This window comes from Cyphomyrmex costatus, unplaced genomic scaffold (genome assembly GCF_001594065.2).
Source record: "Cyphomyrmex costatus isolate MS0001 unplaced genomic scaffold, Ccosl1.0 scaffold245, whole genome shotgun sequence".
Lineage (NCBI taxonomy): Eukaryota > Metazoa > Arthropoda > Insecta > Hymenoptera > Formicidae > Cyphomyrmex > Cyphomyrmex costatus.
The window spans coordinates 98028-118947 of record NW_017276532.1 but is presented as its reverse complement, the minus strand read 5'-3'; the positions used below and the strand labels follow the sequence as shown (position 1 = coordinate 118947).

Here is a 20920-nt window from a genome sequence, read left to right as displayed (position 1 = left end):
AAACAAATGCAATTGTAACTGAAACTATCTTTTTTAAATAACTATTTGATTGTCGATCTAAATAATACAATAATTTTATGTATTGATCAAGATCTCTTATGTTTAATCATATGTCTAATGTGAATATTTCAAGGAAGAACAATTTAGATAGCAAAGAAATCCTCTATTTTGAACCGACATAAAATAATAACAATCACTCCCTACAAATTGATTAAACAAGAAATAAAAATAACGAGTTAGCGCAATTTATAAATAAATATTACTGTTTAATTTCTCAATATAATTTCCTATCTCTATCATTACACAATTAGTTTTAATTAAATTAAACATTAAATTAAATCGTTTTGTTACATTGTAAACATCAATTATGAAATAAAAAGGAATGGAAGTTGTTTTGTGAAAAAAAAGAAACGTTTTATAATAATTCCTATACCTTGATATATACTAAAATAAATATTTTGGCTTTATTCTCATCCCCAAAAAAATATGAAAATGTGTCTTTCATATGTTTCTTTATGATATAATAAAATATATTGTAGAAGAGATACATTAGCAAATTGGCATGATACAAACATTTAATATACAAAAAAAAACTCTATACTTGTATTGTGTACCTCCATTTTCATTAAATTTAAATTTCTATAACTTGTTACATAAACATATCATTGTATTCTGGAGGAGGTAAATGGTCATCATCGGGTCTACGGCGATGTGGTCTCAATGGATCTGGCTCAGGTGGACCGAAAGGGTCGAATCTTGCACTAGGTGGTATCGCATTTCTGCAATATTAAATTTAAATTGATTTTTAAATGAAAAAGATTCTCTTATAAGCGTATAAAGTTATATAACATACGGGGGCAACACTCCAGGTATTCCTAAGCCACCCGGTAAACGTCCAATTTGACGACGCCTCATTTCAAAAGGATCGAATATCATACCACCACCTTCTGCGAGTGGATCAAGATCTCTACTTCCTACGCCCATATATTCAGGTCTAATGATGGAAATGAATAATGTGTTAAACTAAAATACTACATCATTTATGATGGAATAATAAATTATTAGATATCTAATGGGAAGACATCTCGTATATCATTAAGAAAGTATAATAAAATTGTACAAAGCAACGTGTAAGTTGGTACATAATAAAGTACATAGTAAAGTATGTACATAATGAAATATAATAATGACATCAATTTCTCTATAAATGTTCCAGTCTAATATTTTTATTTTAGGTATTTTTATTTATAAATTTAAAGTAATATACAAAAATCTTATGTGAACATATTAATTAAATCAATATTAACAAATTACCGATTTATTGCTCGATTAATGGGTACCCTCACTGAAGATCGATCATCTATTGGAATGTCATTCCTTTCAGAAGAACTTCTGGGATTATTTGATACAGTTGTTTGAGTTCCTGCTTCGTTAGAACATATCGTACTTACAAAATCTTTTTGTATATTATGTAAAATTGTTTGATAGGATGGTATTATAGTCTCTAAAGGTCCATGTAACGCAGATACAGTTTCCTCAATAGGAAACGAAATGTTAGAAACAGAATTGTCTTGGTGCTTCTATAAGAATATAAGAATACTTATTAAATATAAGTACTTATTAAATAAGTGTTTTATAGTAAAGAGTTAATTGCTTTAATAATTAATTTACTATGACACACACAACACAACACAAGTTTGCTGCTGTCATGTGTTTATAATTATTACCATCCAGTTCAATAATAAATCCATATCTGATTTGACTCCGAGAAGGATATGTAATTTTCCATCTTTTACATAACGTAATGCATAATTGGGACGTGAATTCCATTCTGTTGGAAGTAATTCAGAACCTTTTTCTGATGCACTAAACGCTGCCTAAAGAATTAAATTTTAATGCCTTAAAAAATAATTACAACATATGACGCATTATCTGTAATTGTTGCTCAATTACGTTTAGAACAAATTATAATTATAAAAAAAGTATTTTTAACAAAGTCCATATATAGGTTAGACTTTTTGTAACGTGAAAGAACAATTATAAAAGATGCTTTCGATGTATACAAACAATATAAATATATATATTATGATATTGAGTGATACGCAGAATGACAAAAGATACGTTTATCATGTCATCAGAACTCACTTCATCTCCGATGCCAATGCATCTAAATCCAGATTTGGTCAAATACCAATGCACAAATAGAATTATTACATCTTCCTTTTTGTGAATATCATCATGATAAAGTTTTTGAAAGAGCTCGAAACCAAATACGCTATTTACGGAATCAGTCATCCTGTCAGAGTGATGCGATTTCCAACTTTCCAACCCGCTTGCACCATTCGATGGTAGCGCCATCGTTCGGCGGCCTGGCGCAACCGGTAGCACATCAGCAAAGCTGGTGATTGTAGCAGGAGCTCCGTCGACCATCGCGCTGTCCTTGTCTCTCTAATCGTTTCTCCTTGTTCCATCGGCGGCGCTGAGAGCGAACGAGACAACGAAAGAAAATCTAAGAAAGAGAAGTCGCTAAATTCGATTTTGGGGTCTCAGAATTCTAAAGGCAAGACTAATCATATCAATGAATTTTTACACATAGTTACAAAGCTGCTTTTTCTGCCTTCAACGCAACCATTGATAGATTTTAAAAAAAGTAAAATTTGAAATATGATGTTATAGATATATGTAGTGCTTCTAAAACCGAGTATTACGATAATTAAATTATTTTTTTTAATTCTGTCCACTATATAATAAATCCATCATTTTGTATTTATTTTTTATTTAGATTCGATTAAAATAAAACGTTATCGAATTACTAGACCAAGTTTCATAAAACACACATAGAAAACATATATGTATATTTGCAATAGGATATTATAAACTAAACTTGTATGTCTTATTTTATTAATAACATTATGTTGTCAAGTAAAAAAATATACTTTTATAATCTACATATTCGACACCATTAGTTAAAAACGAAAATTCAGAAATTTAAATGTGTGAAAGTTTTATTAAATAATCTAAATATCTTTTATTAATTAAATCTTATTATTTTTTAATGCACCCTTTTTCTTCTAGAATACTGCTTATAATTCGCAAAATAATATTGATATATATATCTATTTGATTTTATATTATATTATTTAATTTTAATCAGTGCATATATGTGCACAGGGTGCTCTCAGATTAAACCGTCAAAAAATACAAATTCAGGACCTGAAACAAACAAAAATTTTCCTCTGGACGTGTTCATATTTTAAGTTTGGCGACTTAACTCTGTACATTAATTGATTATATTAAATGAATATGTTTCTATGTTTTGTACATAAAAATATATTTATTGAAAATTTAAAGAAAATACTATTTATAACACATGTGATGAAAATGTCAAAGAAATTAGACAAATATGTTATTAATAATTAATGTAACATTTAACTGAAATATTAATAATCTGAATTAGTATCAGTGTCTATGTCATATACAGATTCTGATTGACTGCCATCAATTTCCTCTTCGCTTTCAGGTTGCAATTTTTCTTTTTGATCTAAAGCATATCGCCTCCAAGGAAATCTGTAAAATACATAATTTATGAAACTTTATATATTTTTCGTCTTTAATAAAAGAAAACATATATTACATGATATGTTTACCTTATTTTTTTATCAAAACATTCCTCAATAAAAGTATGAGAAACAATTTTCGTATGATTTCTAAATTGTTGGTATTTTGGTGTATTTTTAAAAGCACATATCAAATGAGTGCATTTTTTATTAGTTGTATTTGGATCAGGAATATATTTGGCTCCCATACTAAGAGCTTTTCTTCTGATATCGTCTCTTTGTGGGTTAACATATCCACTGAGAGAGAATGTAATGTCATTGAATAATTCTTTAAATGTTTTTTTGACTGAAACGTGGTTGCTTGCCTGTGAAGGAACATTTTTAGTAGGCTCTTTGGGCTTTGGCAATCTTTGACAATTTGTACATAATCGATCTTGCGAATCTACACAACATTCAGAACACTTTTGTTTCTTTCTTTCATTAAATTTTGAATCTGACAAATCCTCCAATTTAATCAAAGAACGTTTCTTAGAACTCGAAGAATCTTGAGTACCATTTTTTATATTATTTTTATTAGCATCAACATTTCGCGGAGGTACAACGTCTCCGAAAGGAGTTCTAACCACTTTTTCATTTGATTCATTTTTAGTAATTTTAGGACTTTTATTAACGGTCTTATCTTTATCTTTTGAACATTGTGGTTGAGCCTTATCATTTTTTCCAAAAATTTGATCGGCTTCTCCAGCTTCTAGCTTTTCTAGTAACGGCCTTTTGATAAGTTTCTGTTCTTGTTGACACTTCGCAAAATTTTCCATTGAATCTTTCTTTATTTGCTCACGTAATTCTGTCTTATAATTTATCTTTGTGTCTTCTGTTTTGTTAAGGATTTTTTCTTTCATCATTTCCATAGGTGTCTTGACCATATGTGGTTGTTTCAATTTAAACTTGCCAAAGGCATCTAAACCTAAATCGATCGTCGGATCTGATCGCAAAATAATGTACGACAATCCAAACAATACTTTTAAATTAGCAGATTGCATGCAAGTAACTTTGATTCGGTCAAATTTAATCTTCAAAGTGTCAGGATTTAATTCTCTTTTGGTAAATAATTGAACTTGATCCTTAAATTTGTCATTTGCAGCTTCATCGTTTGTCATAAACTGGTAATTGATGATAACTATCCAGTTGTCAGGTTCTGATGAGGTAGATCCAGTGACAATCACCACACAACTCTGATAATTGCCAATATCGACTCCCGTAATGTAAGAAGGTTCAACAAGTTGAAAAATGATGTGTGCCAGCATTTCTCCTGGTTTACTACATCGCCATGTGGCTTTCCAATTTTCTGAATTACGTTGAAGAAGATTGGCAGCTGGATACTTTGGGTGTTCGGAGGAACAGCTTATTATCTTTTCAAATTTTACAATCATTTTCACAAACTCTTGTAAATCTTTATTCTTTAAATGTTTTACGACTTCAAGATTCTTTTCTGCTTACATTTTGTAAATTGCAAAAGACTATATACATGTAATTCGTTATAAATTCAAGCTTGACAAGCTACTGCAAATGACTGCAAAATACCGCCAAAACTATCATAGTAGTTGCACTATACTGATACTATTGACATTGACATAATTATTATTATGCGCGATGGAGAAGTCTAGCTGTTGGACAGATCACAAGAAAAGTTAATGCCATCTATTGTTAAAGCAGAGAAACCTGAGAGTGGACACCTTGACTTTTTCCTGTACCTCGTAAGGTAATGTCTACGTTTTGTGATTCTCTTTGCTGGATTCACACTGGACGCACCTAGAAAACAGAGATGCGTTCATTCAAGGGTATGGATTGATTGGCTGTCTAAATCACATGATCAGGGGTTCAATCACGTACCTTTTCCCCTAGGGCGGAAACGTGAAAAGTGAAAATTTTTTGCATGCATGTGTATATATGTGTGTGTATTTTTCGTAATAGTGTAAAATAATCACTTGAGGGTGTTACAATTTATTTTGTGCATAACTATTTTGTGGATGGTGGACAAACGAAAATAATGGTTGGACAAACGTGGACAAACAGTGGACAAACGAATGCAATAATGATTTTACCAATATTCGCATTTAGAGATTTCAACTTCACAGAGCTGCTTTGTGAGGTTGGCACCTTAAATGCGAATATTGGTAAAATCATTATTGCATTCGTTTGTCCACTGTTTGTCCACGTTTGTCCACCCATTATTTTCGTTTGTTCACCATCCACAAAAAAGTTATGCGCAAAATAAGTTGTAACACCCCCAAGTGATTATTTTACACTATTACGAAAAATATAATAAACATAGGGTGGACAAACGTGGACAAACAGTGGACAAACGAATGCAATAATGATTTTACCAATATTCGCATTTAAGTTGCCAACTTCACAAAGCAGCTCTCTGAAGTTGAAATTTCTAAATGCGAATATTGGTAAAATCATTATTGCATTCGTTTGTCCACCCATTATTTTCGTTTGTCCACCCTATCTTAATTATATTTTTCGTAATAGTGTAAAATAATCACTTGGGGGTGTTACAAATTATTTTGTGCATAACTTTTTTGTGGATGGTGGACAAACGTGGACAAACAGTGGACAAACGAATGCAATAATGATTTTACCAATATTCGCATTTAAGGTGCCAACTTCAGTCTCGCTGTCTCTCTCTCTCGATGCGTCAAAGGTTGCCGAACGAGAAAAGGACGGACGTATCGTGCTGTCGCGCTCACTCATACTGAGCAAATCTTGTTTAGCTGATTTTTCACGGACCCGAACCACGTCCTTTTTCGACGATTCGATTTTATCGGCGAGACGGCGGGTCACGAAAATGGACGTTGTACGTAGTTCCCGCAGCTCGAAAATAGACTTTGGTGACACTAGTGTACGGGGAGTTAGAAGCATTACAAGAAAAAGGCCTCCATGGCCGCTCTCAGGTTTCTCTCTGCCGGTGACGTCACTCGTTTATCGAACCGCGAGCGGTTCCTAACGGCGATTCTCGGAAACACGTTCATTCGATAGTCTCGATAGCCTGGACGATTGTCGTTGTCCTGTGTCCAGCGCTGACTACGGGCTTTAAGCAATATGGCGAAGTGTGTCACGGGAGGCTCAGTGTAGACAGTAGACGCAGTGTCGTTCGAAAGATGACAGGTTCGCGGTATGGGTTGAGAATAATGTGCAAATCGTGCGAGAGTAGACGTAATCACGTGCAGGCGTAATCGCGCTAAACGGTTTTTCGCGATCGTGTGATAGCGAAGTGCGCGCGTTACCGGTGTGCAAAAGCCATGGCTACGGATAAAATAAAGGTTGCCGTACGGGTCCGGCCATTCAATCGTAGAGGTACGTGTCTTGTCGCGCTCTTTACGTCTCTTTGACGCGCCACTTGACGCGGCGGGTTACGCCGCGCATCCCTGCATCGTCCCTCCGCTTTACTTGGCGAACGGAGCTTCGCCCCGCCTCGCCACACTCCGCTTCGCCTCGCCTCGCCTTATCTTGCTTTACCTTGCCTTGCCTTGCCTTGCCTTGCCTTGCCTTGCCTTGCCTTGTCTTGCCTTATCTTGCCCTGCTTTGCCTCTCTTTGTCCCGCGTCACGCGTGGCATCAAAGGAGTCCAAAGACGCGCTCCACGGAAAAATGCGATTGACCCTCGGTTCTGTTGAACGCGGAGCTCAACGGAGCGACAGGCACATAGTTTTCGTTCAACCTGTTCGTTTCGTGTTGCCACTCTCTCGTTATTATTTTATCATGTCTTGGACAGACGGCCGTGATTAGGCGCGCGAAGCAGGATCGAAGACCATTGTGATCAAGTCACAAAACGACATTTGATTGATGTTTACGAGATTTCCATGCTCAACGTGATATGGGTGCTTTCCATTTGACACGAGTTGACACTAGTGTCGTTCTATCTTTGTTGTTCGCTGAATGTCAAAGAAGATAGAATGATCCTTGTGTTGACTTGTGTCAAATGGAAAGCACCCACAGATTCGTGCTCCAACTACGTTTAGCACTAAACGCAGTTGTCCGATTTTCATTTCGTTATTAATTGTAAGGTCCAAAATAATCCGCGATGGAAATCGTTTTACGCCACCGTGACGCGTAGAAAAAAAATTAAACGTGAGTTTCGTCCCTATTTTTTATCGAGCGTCAAGTCGTACGATTCGTGTCAATGTTAAACCATATCAAACAAACGATGGCCTACGAAGGTTTAAGTCTAGAATCGCGGGTCTAAATTAATCCAATCGCGATTTCAGATAAATATTGACTTTTTACGAGAGTGGGTTGTCATCGAAAAAAAGTAAAATTACTTTTAATTCATTATGATTATTTATGAGAAGTCACAAAAATCTAAAGCTTCATTGTGCAAATTTAAATTAACTGAAAAAGAAAAACTGTCAGATGGGTCGAAAATGGAACAGCCGTGATTCTATATAGTATTAAAGATTATAAGTACACAAAATACTGAAGCAGTAAGCAAATCAACATTTTGTATTTGCTACGATTGTATATCTTGATGTTAGGTGAAAATTACAAAAGTATATGTAAATTTAACAGATGTCGATCAACGAAATTATAAATATTTGAGTAAATTCGTTCACTCTTGTAAATATAAGTGAATCGATTAATCAATAGAAACTATGAAGCAACAAATAACGTAAATTGTAGCAAAAATGCAAAAGTTAATTTGCGTGCTGCTTGCTGCTCAAGTTCTTTTGTATGCCATAGTCTTTAGTCAGATCCAAAGAGGATCGAACGACTCGAAAAACGACTTTCTCCAGAATTGTCAATTGTCTAAATGCGTCATTATCTTCACCACGAAACGCGACATGATTGTTCGAGCGTGCGAAAAATATTTTTTGTCGCTAAATCCTTGGAAGCGATTTAATTAGAATAAAAGCAAAGAGAGCCGCCGTCGATGCGTCAAGTGCGTGACAAAATGCGAGAATCATACCGCACGAGGACGCCAATTGAGTAAAACGCCACGCTCCGGTGACATTAGTCCGATGACCTTGGATTATCGATCCGATCGGAGGGAACATGTTTTCCGGGATATCTTCGATCGAGGACTAATTTCCCGATCGCGCAAGGTCGCGAAATTGCGTATCGTTGCTCACGTTGAAGACGTTTCCAATTGTCGTTAAATTATCATACCCACATCGCGACGTCCCTGTTGGATTCACAATCAGATCTTTAAATTACATGCATAGTTATATTACAATATGTTGAGACGTGATTATGTGTTTTATGCGCGTTCATCGACTCTCCATCGTGTATCCTATATATTATTTTATTATTATCCATCCAGAATAATAACATGCTCGTATACGATCGTACGCTGGCGTCATCGTGTCACCTGCGTAACACCTGCACAATGCACATGCTCCCCGTGCTGTCAAGTCTTTTAATGTTGACTTTAACGCGAGTGGCGAGCGATGGTGAGGTGCTGGAAGGAAAACGGAGTAACGCGATTCTATCCGTAAGGCTTACGTAATTTTCCCTCCCTTTTCCACGTGTTAATCGTCAAACTTTCGCGCTTACAAGATTTAATTTGCACGACGTGACGTAGACGTAATCGAATGTGGTTCTCGTTATATTCAGTAACTTGCTTTTGTTACTCATCGATCGAATTGTCAATTTTTCAAAGTCTCTCCTTTCTTTTCCACGACTATTTTTTCCTACGATTATTTTTAAAATACTGTGGTAACATAAATAACTCATTATCTACGTACTGCATATACTGAGAGAAAAGTGTTTGCTGTGTTTAATGACTGTAATTGCATGTTAAAATAATTATGAATTGGAGCTCCATTTTTTATTACAACTATAATATTAACTTAACTTCATATGTATAGTTCTCTCGAGCATGAAAAAATTATACTTTAAATTATGACAATTTTAAATATTAATATAGTAAAATATTAAAATATAAATAATATATAAATAAAATATATATTTTTATTCTCAGTAAATAACGATGGCAACTAAAGCAAATATAACTACTTTTTTTATTTTTAAAATTTATTATTTTATTTATGTAAATGGTAATAATAACTAAAAAAATATGTAAGAATAAAACTAAAGATTTTTCAAGCAGTATGTATGTGTGAGACTGTTATTCATAGCACAATTGACAATATTTGCGTAGATAAAACAACATAAATATATATACTCGTCCAATTATAATACGATATTGAACCGATGAAAGTAAATCTAATTAATTAAGAGAAATCCTATTTTTGATCAAAGCAGAAATATTTAATCATTTTAGTACTTAAATATTCTTTTAGTGTAAATTTATATACACATCTAATTCTGTAAATCGCGTGCCGAAATCTTTTTAGTTTTAAAACGCAATTATGAATAGAACTAGTAATATCATATATTAAAGTAATAAACAATTTAAAAATATTGAAATATGAAAAATATCTAATATAAGCATCTTATAAGAATATTAATAATTTTATGTTATAAGAAATTTAATGTGTGATATTACACTGAGAAAAAATAAATTAAATAAACATTTGTTTAATAAAAAGAAATTGTTAAATCAAATTAATGTTTTTTGGGCTAAATAAATATATCTTTATCTTTAATAAATATTTAGTTGTGGCACTATTCAAATAAATGCTTTATTAAATTTGGTATTTTTTTTTCATTATATACTATTCTAGTTTTGTTTGTTCATGATTGCGTTTTTCAGGACTAAAAACAATTTTGGCGAGCGGTTGCAAAATTGGATGTTGTATAAATTCATACTTCCGCTTTGACTTAAAAAGATTTCTCTTGCTTATAAATACATATGTACATGTTGTTGTCCCAAAAAGTCTATAAATTACAGTTAAATTATGGTAATCGCAGCTATTTTTTTCTCGCAGTGTACATATAACTTTTACTTTTACGCTGAAAATAATGGTGATGTTGAAAGCTGTTGGCATGATACATGATAAATAATATAATCAGTAATTGATATTTTTCTAGAAAGTCAGACATGCATTGCACTTTCGATTTTTTCAGTCGTTTTAACGATACGAGCTGTAATTACAGATAAGAATTTACGAACAAATTTAATGATCATAAATTTTTGTACAAGTGTATAAAATCTAACAATAAGAATAGATTAGCTTGGATGGCATTGCACTCTATTACCGCATATCATTTCTCGAAACGTTTGATGTACTTGTTACAACATGGTGTAACGCTTTACGTGACGTCGCTCGGACATACAAAGAAGCCATTTACTTCCTACCTAGCTACATGAGTCATCATCCCTGTCTTAACCGATCGTAGATTTATCGGTCATTTCCCTGCCTTTAACTGCAGGCTTTAATGACTTCATATTATCAAGATAGCGAAAGGTTACGCGCGAACGCAATCCGAATAATATTGCCCTCATTGTTGGCCCTATTCGTCCTTCGATAAGTCGCTCTATATCGTCTAAATGATTTATTTCGCGAAAGATAGTAGTGCAACGATACGAAATAGCGAGTGCAAGAAATTCATTGGAGAAAGTGCATAGAGAGAAACGATCTCTTGAGTAAACTGACCCGATTAAACCATTTTGACGAGAAATAAGAGAATAACTGTGCTTTTGTTCTTACATTTTAGCTAATGTTTTTATTTCACAAATAAATACGGACAATACTGTGTACAATAAAATTAAGAAGAATTTCAAAGTTATATGATATTCTTTGTACTTATTTTTCTTATCGTTAAATAATCGGGCAGAAAAATATATTCATTGTAATTAACTGTTATTAAGTATAGATGACACGTAGAAATAGTTGAAATAAACGAGAAAAGTTTTTAGTAAAAATTGTCTTTATATGCTGTGCACTCGAAAGTGCAAAATCTAGTCATATAAATAAGAAAGAGATTTTCGGTAAAAGGTCGTCTTTTGATTTTTTGAATTTTACTATTTTTACACTTTTCTTCTTTTGGTCACATCGAGTTTATGTCTCTATGTGTCTATCAGGTTGCATATTTAATGCCTATGGACTTGGATCGATCTCGCGAATTCTCAAACTTATGCATAGTGTTTATCCTATAATACCATTATATCCTATTTTAGTTTATCCTATAATATCATCAAGAACTGGATCTGTTTTTGAAATTTCTTCTAATACTAAGGGTTTTAAATGTACAATGTATATGTTTTTAATATTCTCTTTTTGCAAGAATAAAAAAGAGTGATCTTACTGAAAGAAAGAAATTTTAATTATCATGTTTTGTATTTGTACGTTAATAAGAAGTGCAGGTAATTAATTTATTATTAGTTTTATTTATCTCTTTATATTATAGAACAATAGCAATAGAATTTTGTAGTTTTAGTCATACATTGAAAAAAATAAATTTTAATAAATATTTGTTTGAATAGTTATAAATAAATATTTACTAGATGTAAACATACATTTATTTCATATAAAAAATTAATTTAACTATTTTTTTTAATCAATAATTATTTAATTAGTATGTATAAATGTTTACTTAGTATCATTCAAAAAAATACACAGAAATTTACTAAATTTAATAATTTTTTTCAGTATAGACGGGAATTGTAGAAATGCTACTAAAGTGATGAGCTTATCAAATTCAATTAAATTATATCAATTAAAATCAATCTAACATATTTGTTATATTTTCTCTCTTTTTTCCTTTTTTTATATATAAACTCATCGTTAAAGGCAATAAATTGATACCATTTCATTAATTCCTTCCTAATTTTTATTTAATTATTTCTACTTAATTTTGAATTCATCAATGCTTTTTCCCGAGCACACATTTTTTTTTGTCTTTTTTGAATATCAAATGATCCAACAATTTTAGTGCAACGTATATAATCATGATTTGTACCTCATCTTATTACTAAAACTTGGTAACTATTGAGCGATCGTCTTGCGCTAAGTATCTTATTGCGCTATGTATGCAACAACACGTTCTACAGTTGATTAAAAATTGTATAAGTTTTTGCTGTGTTGTCGAACTTAAAATCTTGCTCATAGTTTTTTATTAAATTTTTCAACAATGAAGAAGATATGATTATACATATATATAAATATACAGGATACTCGCACTGACAAAAATATTTGGTTGAAAATGTATGAATCAGAAGATTCTGATTATATAAATCAGAATTCCGTTCAATTAAAATTTAATATATTTAACCAAAAAATTTTGATTCGTCTATTTTTTAATCAGGATTCTCCAATTAACTCAACCAGACATCTTTTTCAATGCGTGTTTCGAATGGCTCTTGCATAATATTTTTTAAAAGTTATCAGTCGATACGACTTTATTATGTATTTCAATTCGCAACAACGATGATTGAAAGAATGTGAAGTAATATATTATATTGATTTGATCTAACATGATGGATATACATAGAGATAACATATGGAAGCAGCCTTCTTGCGTTAACATTGCAGCAACCTAAATCATTTTTATCCCGATTAATTTTTTGTTTCTCATTGCAGAGCTGGAACTCTGTACACAATGTGTCGTCGAGATGACGGAGCAGCAAACCATCCTGCAACATCCTACTACAATGGACAAGATCGATCGGTGAGCAATTTTCGATCTTTCCGTTTACTTGCACTGCTCATGTTTTCAAGACGTGCGAAAACAGAAATGCAACATAAAGTTATCTCAGACTTTGATTTCTGTGTATGACACTTTATCTCTGATAGACAGAGCGTATGCGTTCAGGCATGTATCCAAGAAACGTAGTACATGATAATATTTTGAAGAATGCGTTGGAGAAAAAGACTTTTCATATTGTCATTTTAAAGCATCAACGCCACGGTCTGTAATTGATAACGTTGAAAGCGTGTTTGCGCCGGATAATTAAAGCATATATTCTTATCACGTTTTAGATAAAATTATCGTATCTACGGTGATTGAGTACGATAATTTGAACGATATGGCGTAAAATGAAATATATGAATTACGTTGTGGCAGTTTAGTTTTTATTTCACTTATGTAAATTCACTATAATGCTCACTACAAGGTAAATATACCAGTTAGTGGACGCGACATTATTGGAAAAAATAATAAAAAATTTAAATATTAAACTTTTTTTAATGATATACGATTCTAAATAAATAAATTCATCTCATTAAATTTTTATAAATAACGAATTTATCTAGAATTGTACCCTATCATTAAAAGCTTAATTTAAAATTTTCGTCATTTTAACTATCATAACTATCTATTGGGACATTTATATATCTACTGTTAAATCTATAATATCATAAAATTTTACCTCATTTAAGTCACTACTACTCTTACTAAATATATCGTTATTTTATACTAAAAAGATAGTTGAATTTGACACTATATAATGTCAAATTTAACTATTAATTGGTTCAATGTTCAAAATACCGATATATTTTGTATGGTGACTTAAATTAGGTTAAATTTGATATATATTATAAATTTGACAATAAAAACCTTACGTATTTTCGTGATATTCGAATGGATCAATGCACATTGAGATTATAAATGTATCGACATTTGTTAACGAAAACTGTCTGCATATCAATACTGCATTCAACACTGCACGTTGGTTCGTTTGATACTACGTTATCTTTAGACAGTATAGAGGTGTACTGAACCTCGCGTACATAAGGTGGACGAACGAAAGATCAAAATTCAAATCGAATCTCACCTATTTTTGCGTTATTTCGTGTTGGTACACTCGCGACGTTTTTACGAGTGTATTACACGATCGATGAAATGTCACGCTATTTTTACAACACGATGACTCGTGATGGCGATAGCGATATCGTCTTATGTAGGGAAAAAACTCGCGGCTTTTATTCTCTATACGCGGATTTTATTCTTTCTTTGCAGGTGATGTAACAGCGCGTTATGTACGCGAATTACGCACATGGCGTTGAATCGATGAAAGGTCGCGGCAGATATCTATGATGTATGTACGCAGACGATTTTAATCGCGTGCGAGTATCGATAAGATTCTATTTAGTTCACATAGGTATTATATATGGGACTATCTGATTAACTCCGAGGTTCTTCAGTCTTTACACATAATATAAAGATTCGATCAAATATGGAAAATAAGTTTATAATTTTTATAAACATTCCTGAATTTTTTCAAATTTTTTAACCATATAGTTTTCTTTAAATAATTTTTTTGAATAACTTAAATTCATATGAGAGAAGGAGAGTTTTAAATAATTTAATTGTAAATAAAAAATATATGAAGATTTTGAAGAGTTATATGGATGGTAAAAGAATGGAGTTTAAAAAAACATTTTAGAATTAAAAACGAAGTTTTATTTTTAATAATTTTTGTATCATTTTGATGTAAGAATACAAAATATTCATAAATTACTCAATCCTCTTTATATATAACATCAGTAAAACATTATTTCTACCAGAATTATCAATATCCGAATTAAATTTAAATAATTACTATAAATCATTTTTCTGTAATCTTTTCCACATAAATATTTATTTTTCTTATAAAAAAAATGTTTATTTATCAATTATAGGTTTATAGCTTAAATTTTATTCATTATTTCTTTTTTAGAAGAGGGCGATGGCACTTTGTTATTTGTGCTATTGTGTTAAAGTCACGTGACTCCCCTCTACTTTTTGAAGCTGAAGAATCTCTTTTTAAGAACCTTTCTTTAACTTAATCGGCTGATTAATTTCAGAATTGCCGTCTGTAAAACTAAAAATATCTTGATTTTCTAGCAGCTGTAAAGAATAACGTAATATGGCACGTTTCTTTTTTTTTTTTAATTAAAATAATTGATTTTATCTACTTGGATATCATGCAGCACACACACAATAACAATATATATTACATCGTTCTTTGCAGCTTATGTTTTTAATTTTGTAGTTGGCAATTCTGATATTAATCGGTCGATTAATCAAAGTGGGACCAACTGAATGTACTAAGCGTGTCAATTTCACATGCAATTTGAAACGAAGTAAAACGCAGAGATGAGATATTCAGTGAGGAAAAATTATATACGGCAACAATGTATATTTACGAGTTTACGCGTACACACAAACAGAGGAGAGGAAGAGAAAGAGGAGGAAAGAAAACATACACGAATGATTTTGTTGAAAAGTCTTTGAATTATATACAATAACATTATTTTATACTTATATATACGTATTTATACAACGATGATTAAATTTGATACAATAATAGTATCAAATTGTTTTAAAGTATAAAATAACGAAATATTGAGTCATAATTTAAATTAGGTTAAATTTGACACTATAGATTTAACAGTGTAGCAAATGGTTGATTTAATTGCAATAGATTTACTCGTTTAACGATTTTTCACATTACGAGCGTCCTCGGTTTATATGCAAATTATCAAGTTACCGTCACGCATATCACGACGCATGCAACAAAGTATCGTCTAGTTTACTAGGTCTTATTAAAACGATTCGTTATGAGTGATTGCTCTCGTATGATTATACCAGCATAATTATCGACATGAAAGAGTGCGCGCGCATAATTTACTAGCACGTGCGATAAGGCCATCGTATCGTATCGTATTTTGTAGACCCAAGACCCAACGAAAAAGTGAGTCACATCTATTATGAATAATTGTATTATATATAACATTATATACAACATACATGTATAGTTCTTATTAGTTTTTGTATAACACGAAATCAAAATGTTGTTATTAGTGCTAATGTTGATATTGTAAGAACCTATTTCCATGCAATTTTTATGTTTTAAGAGGTACGCAGTAGAGCTCTATATTTAATAATAGCTCAAATGGCTGCCGTGTTTGATTTAATAACTATATTAAAGAATTACTAAGTACTTATTGGACGATGGACCAATTAGATAAACAATAAAGATCAAAATTAACAAATAAGGACGATTCAGATTCCCACCCGAGTGCACCCCAAGTATCATCTTATCCTCGTTTAACATTCGATAAGCAACAAGAATAAAATAATAACATCTAGGTGGCATTTGGATAGGAATCTGTACACCGTCTAGGAAAACGCGGAGAGAAAGTAGCCAATAGAGGAAAATGCGGTTGTTGGCATGCTTCGAAATAAAAGCAATGTGCTACGTACTCTCATAAATATAGAGCTTTAGTAAGCACGCAGGCGTGACTCTAAAAGATGGGAAAATCGGAGAAAGTGTTCTTAACATTTTCCAGCGTTTCACAGTATTATAATATATCTTAACATGCAGCTTATCGTGACGCTAATATTAATTACGTATAATTGCATTCCTAATATTATTTTTGAAATAGATTTCTTATAAGAAGGTGAATATCGTGTTATTTAAATAAATTTTTAAATACGTGATATGCGTGTCAAGTCTGCTTTTACTCTTGGATGTATAATTTCTTATCAGTCAGCGAGTCATCTAGTGTATCTGCAGTTGCATCCTTCATTGCTGAAAGAACGACGTTGGCTTTTCCGTGATGGAATTATCTTCTTCCTCGTTTCTCGCATTAATATATATTCGAACGTACGATTTTCGTGGAATTGAACACACCCAAACGAGTTTTACGAACGCGTTTCAACTATCTTCATTTATCAGATACGGGGATTTTATTGAAATGAGTCATTAATAACAGATATCTATTTTTCTTAGCTATCTTAAATAATTTAATTCTGTTAATTACTAATCATTTATTTATGTAGAAGGTTGCGTCGTTTAGTTGAATCATTAATGAATTTGAATCTTCATTCTTTTGAATGATCATGAAAGTAGTAGATAGCCTACATTAAAGAATTGTACTTATTCTCTGTTTTTCAAAAACAGACATTTTCTAGAGGGTAATTTCTTTAAAAAAATAATGAGATGATTCTAAAAGCATTTTAAAGCTTTATATCTTTACTTTTTCTAGATCGGTTGTTTAAATAACGATGTAACTGTTATTTTTACAGAATTACACGGAGATAAATGGAGATCTGTCAAATCTCAAGATTTTTTAAAACTTTACAAAATTTTATGACGTGAAAAATTGTTAACAAAACAGTTTTCGAAAGAGTAAATTTTGATCTTTAATTTGTGAACTTTGTGTGAGCGCGTTATATCTAATTTTTTTACCGAGTTATTCAATATTGGAATAAAACGTATTTTTTTGACTGCTCACACGAATGAAGCAGCGTTTGTTACTATTTCAAAAACGAATAGAAAAGTCCAAATTTGTTTCTTCAAGTATCATTATTATTTTTTGTCATTATTATAAAAAAAATGTATGTAAACTCCACTTAAATAAGGTTTACAAATTAATTAAAATAATTGATACGTTGATATAGTATATTCTTGCAAAAAACGTAAAGAATACTATGATCTTAACGTAATATATATCTTTTGTGTTTGAAACCCAACGACTTTGAGCAAAACAACATTTGTTTGATTCTATCGCAGCAGACCCGTTGCGTATTGTGTAGAGGTTGGATTTACGCTTCTTTATGTGTTATGTAAACGGTGTATACACACATACGATAAGTACACTTTAAAGAGAAAATGTATACCTTTCTATTCTTTTTCTAAAGAAATACAGACGAGAATACAGAGCACTACTTTGTTCTGTGAACAGTCAAAGTAAAAAGGACGCTTTTTATTTCAATATTGAAAATCTTATTGATGAAAAAAATCGTTCAACGCTCAATAAGTACGCAAATTAAAAATAAAGATTTACTTTTTCAAAAGATGCAATTTGTTTTTGTATACGATTTTGAATTTACGCCATAAAATTTGATAAAGTTTATAAAAAATTTTTCGGATTTGATAGATTTCTATTTAATCCGTATAATTTCATTTAAAAAAAATCAGATCGTTATCTAGACTGAGTTGACTTCAAACTTCAAATTATTTTTAGATCATCTCATTATGATTATTTTCAACAAAGTTACACTGTGTCAAATATTGCCTATAATATTTATTATCTATGTTGAAAGTTATACGATTTTATGCAATATTTTTTTATATTTTTAACTTTTCGTGTTTTCTGTCATGCACCTACGCGACTATAGTTAGAATGTGTGTGCGATAATGATCGTACCCTACCAATAACGTCGTCTTTATTGCTCCGCAACGGAGACTCTTGGGAGCCGTAAAATGTCCTCCAGAATCGCCGACTTTGAAACACATCTGCGATTCGTTTGTCACATAGCTGGAAGTCCTTGCAATAAACACGCATGGATTCGTGCCAACGATTTTGATGCTTCCATCCGTTTTGGTTCTTTTTGCAAGCTATCTTGGGCAGTTGCCCTCGCTCATAGTGACCGTTAACCTCTTTGAATTTACGAATTCTTTCTCTTCTATATCAATTGCTCTTTACATATATATTCTTTGTCTAAGTGCTTCTTAATTAAATTAAATTCAATTAATTTCCTAAATTATCCTTGATTCCAAGCATTGAAAACAGCTTCGCAAGTATATTAACAAAGTTTACACTAAAGAATCAAAGAATGTTTGAAAAAGATATCGCACCATTTTACGCGGTGCTTGTTAATTTCCGAATATCCGTCATTCCGATCATTCTGACATGAGTGACAATCAGACGAGGGACGAGTCATTAACGTGTCGAGAGACAAGAGGTTGTATACAATGTGAGACGAGATCGATCAGTTTCCATCCTGAAGCCGAGGACAGGCTCATGCCAGACATTCGAGAGAAGACTAGCGAGTTTGCATCGCGCACTTGACACGTGTGTCAAACACTGCGAAATAGCGAGAGAAAGAGAGAGAGAGAGAGAGAGATGATGATGATGATCAATTGTTATTTATTTAAGTGCTCCGGGTTAAGAATTTCTCTTAAGCGCTGAGACTATGAAATACAATAAGATACAACTAATTTGACACATAAGTACAAAAATAAAATATAAAATAAAATACAAGAATGTTTTGACATAAGTATAAAATAAAATAAAAATGTCACAATAAAGTAAGAGAAAGCGAAAGAGAGAGAGGGAAGGAAGAGATCTTGAAAACTGGAACAAGTTCATCTTGGTAATATCATCTAATAGTTGGAAGAGTAGTAGTATCTTGACATGCTTTTGCAACTTCCTTATCATTTTCCTCTTTTACCTTTTCCGTATTCTTCTCGATTTCATCCATACCTGCGTTCTTATTTATCTTTATTTCTTATCCTTTTCAACAATTTAAATTCTCTATATTACTGATAGAAGTATCAATTGCGAAATGGTAAGGTTATCGTACATTCGCAATGTCCCAGTTGTACATATAAATGGGTCATTTGAGTGACATTAAAGATTTCTTTGCCAACGTCAGTGTGCATGAACAATGGAATCACTATCGTACGAAGGTCTTCGCCTCGTCTTTCGTCCTTGCGTATCTATCCATCTGGAACTTATTAAACACCTGCTTTTATATGCTGGATTATAGCCTAAGAACGTTCCAACTACGTTATTTCGAAGCTGTAGACTCTATGCATAAAATTAATGTATCGTAGTAAACGTGATGTTTCGTGATATAAAAGCGAATATCAACGATGCAAAATAGCGCGGAAAATGATCGAAATTATATTACTCTAGGAATAAATCGATTAATCTATGACGTGCCGATTAAATTTTTTATTATGACACACAATACGTACATACTGACATGATTTTAATGTTACAAATCTATTGTGTCTCTTATTTTTGCTCTACTGATTATTCGACATTGCACATTTTATTTTCTTTGTAGAATTTTCGAAAAATACAAATATAAATGTATTATTAATTAAGAGATTCGATACCTTTTCATTCGGTACCTTTTAACTATCATGAATAATACTGGGTCGAAAAAGAGGTTTATCAATTTGTTATCGATATACATTGATTAAAATAAATTCAGATAAATTTTAGATCACAAAATCGGCAATATAAATTACATCTCTCGGTACTAAAGGTTTTCTATTTTTTGTCGCGCTTCTATTTTTTTAGGGAGTTTTTAGGAATTTTTTTTAAAAAAGTGGATAAATATTTTTTAAATTACCTTTTGTTTTTTGTTTATTGTTCTTTGAAGATAGGTTTACTATTTTTTAAAATAAAAATTTAAATTATTATTAGATCCATTTGAGTTCTGTGCATGATTTATTTTGGAGCATAATTTTAGATTTCTCAATGGAGAGATTGAAATGAAAAAATGAGATGTCATTTTATATAATCAAAATATTTACAGCTATTATATGTATAATTAGTAAATAAGAATTATATGTATAATTGATAACTTAATTTTTCTTATATTGATATATTGTATTTTTGGGGCAAAAAAGGAGTGAAAATCGAACTATTTTTATAAACAAGTGCTATTTATTTGTTTGTTAGGCGAAATGAATAATTCCAGTTTCGACGATAGCCATCAATGTTCTGACTA

At 31.7% G+C, this 20920-nt stretch overlaps 3 protein-coding genes across 3 annotated transcripts in view; 1 reads left to right on the top strand and 2 right to left on the bottom strand.

The window, feature by feature from the left end:
* Nucleotides 1–502: 502 nt before the first annotated feature.
* Nucleotides 503–2328, bottom strand: PI31 (Proteasome inhibitor 31 kDa). Its single transcript, XM_018540442.1, has 5 exons — nt 2146–2328; nt 1728–1877; nt 1315–1580; nt 854–994; nt 503–779 (listed from the first exon to the last, which is right to left on the bottom strand). Exons 1-5 carry the CDS (start codon nt 2293–2295, stop codon nt 650–652), a joined length of 837 nt encoding a protein of 278 aa, XP_018395944.1. The 5' UTR covers nt 2296–2328; the 3' UTR covers nt 503–649.
* A 1095-nt stretch (nt 2329–3423) lies between these two features.
* XRCC1 (DNA repair protein XRCC1) lies at nt 3424–5134 on the bottom strand. Its single transcript, XM_018540437.1, has 2 exons — nt 3648–5134; nt 3424–3567 (listed from the first exon to the last, which is right to left on the bottom strand). Exons 1-2 carry the CDS (start codon nt 4985–4987, stop codon nt 3441–3443), a joined length of 1467 nt encoding a protein of 488 aa, XP_018395939.1. The 5' UTR covers nt 4988–5134; the 3' UTR covers nt 3424–3440.
* Nucleotides 5135–6862: 1728 nt separating this feature from the next.
* LOC108774341 (Kinesin heavy chain 73) overlaps nt 6863–20920 on the top strand; it is a 39961-nt gene continuing 25903 nt past the window's right edge. Inside the window, exons 1-2 of the mRNA XM_018540426.1 lie at nt 6863–6917; nt 13045–13132. Of these exons, the coding sequence (XP_018395928.1) occupies nt 6863–6917; nt 13045–13132 (143 nt within the window). The remainder of the gene's footprint in view (nt 6918–13044; nt 13133–20920) is intronic.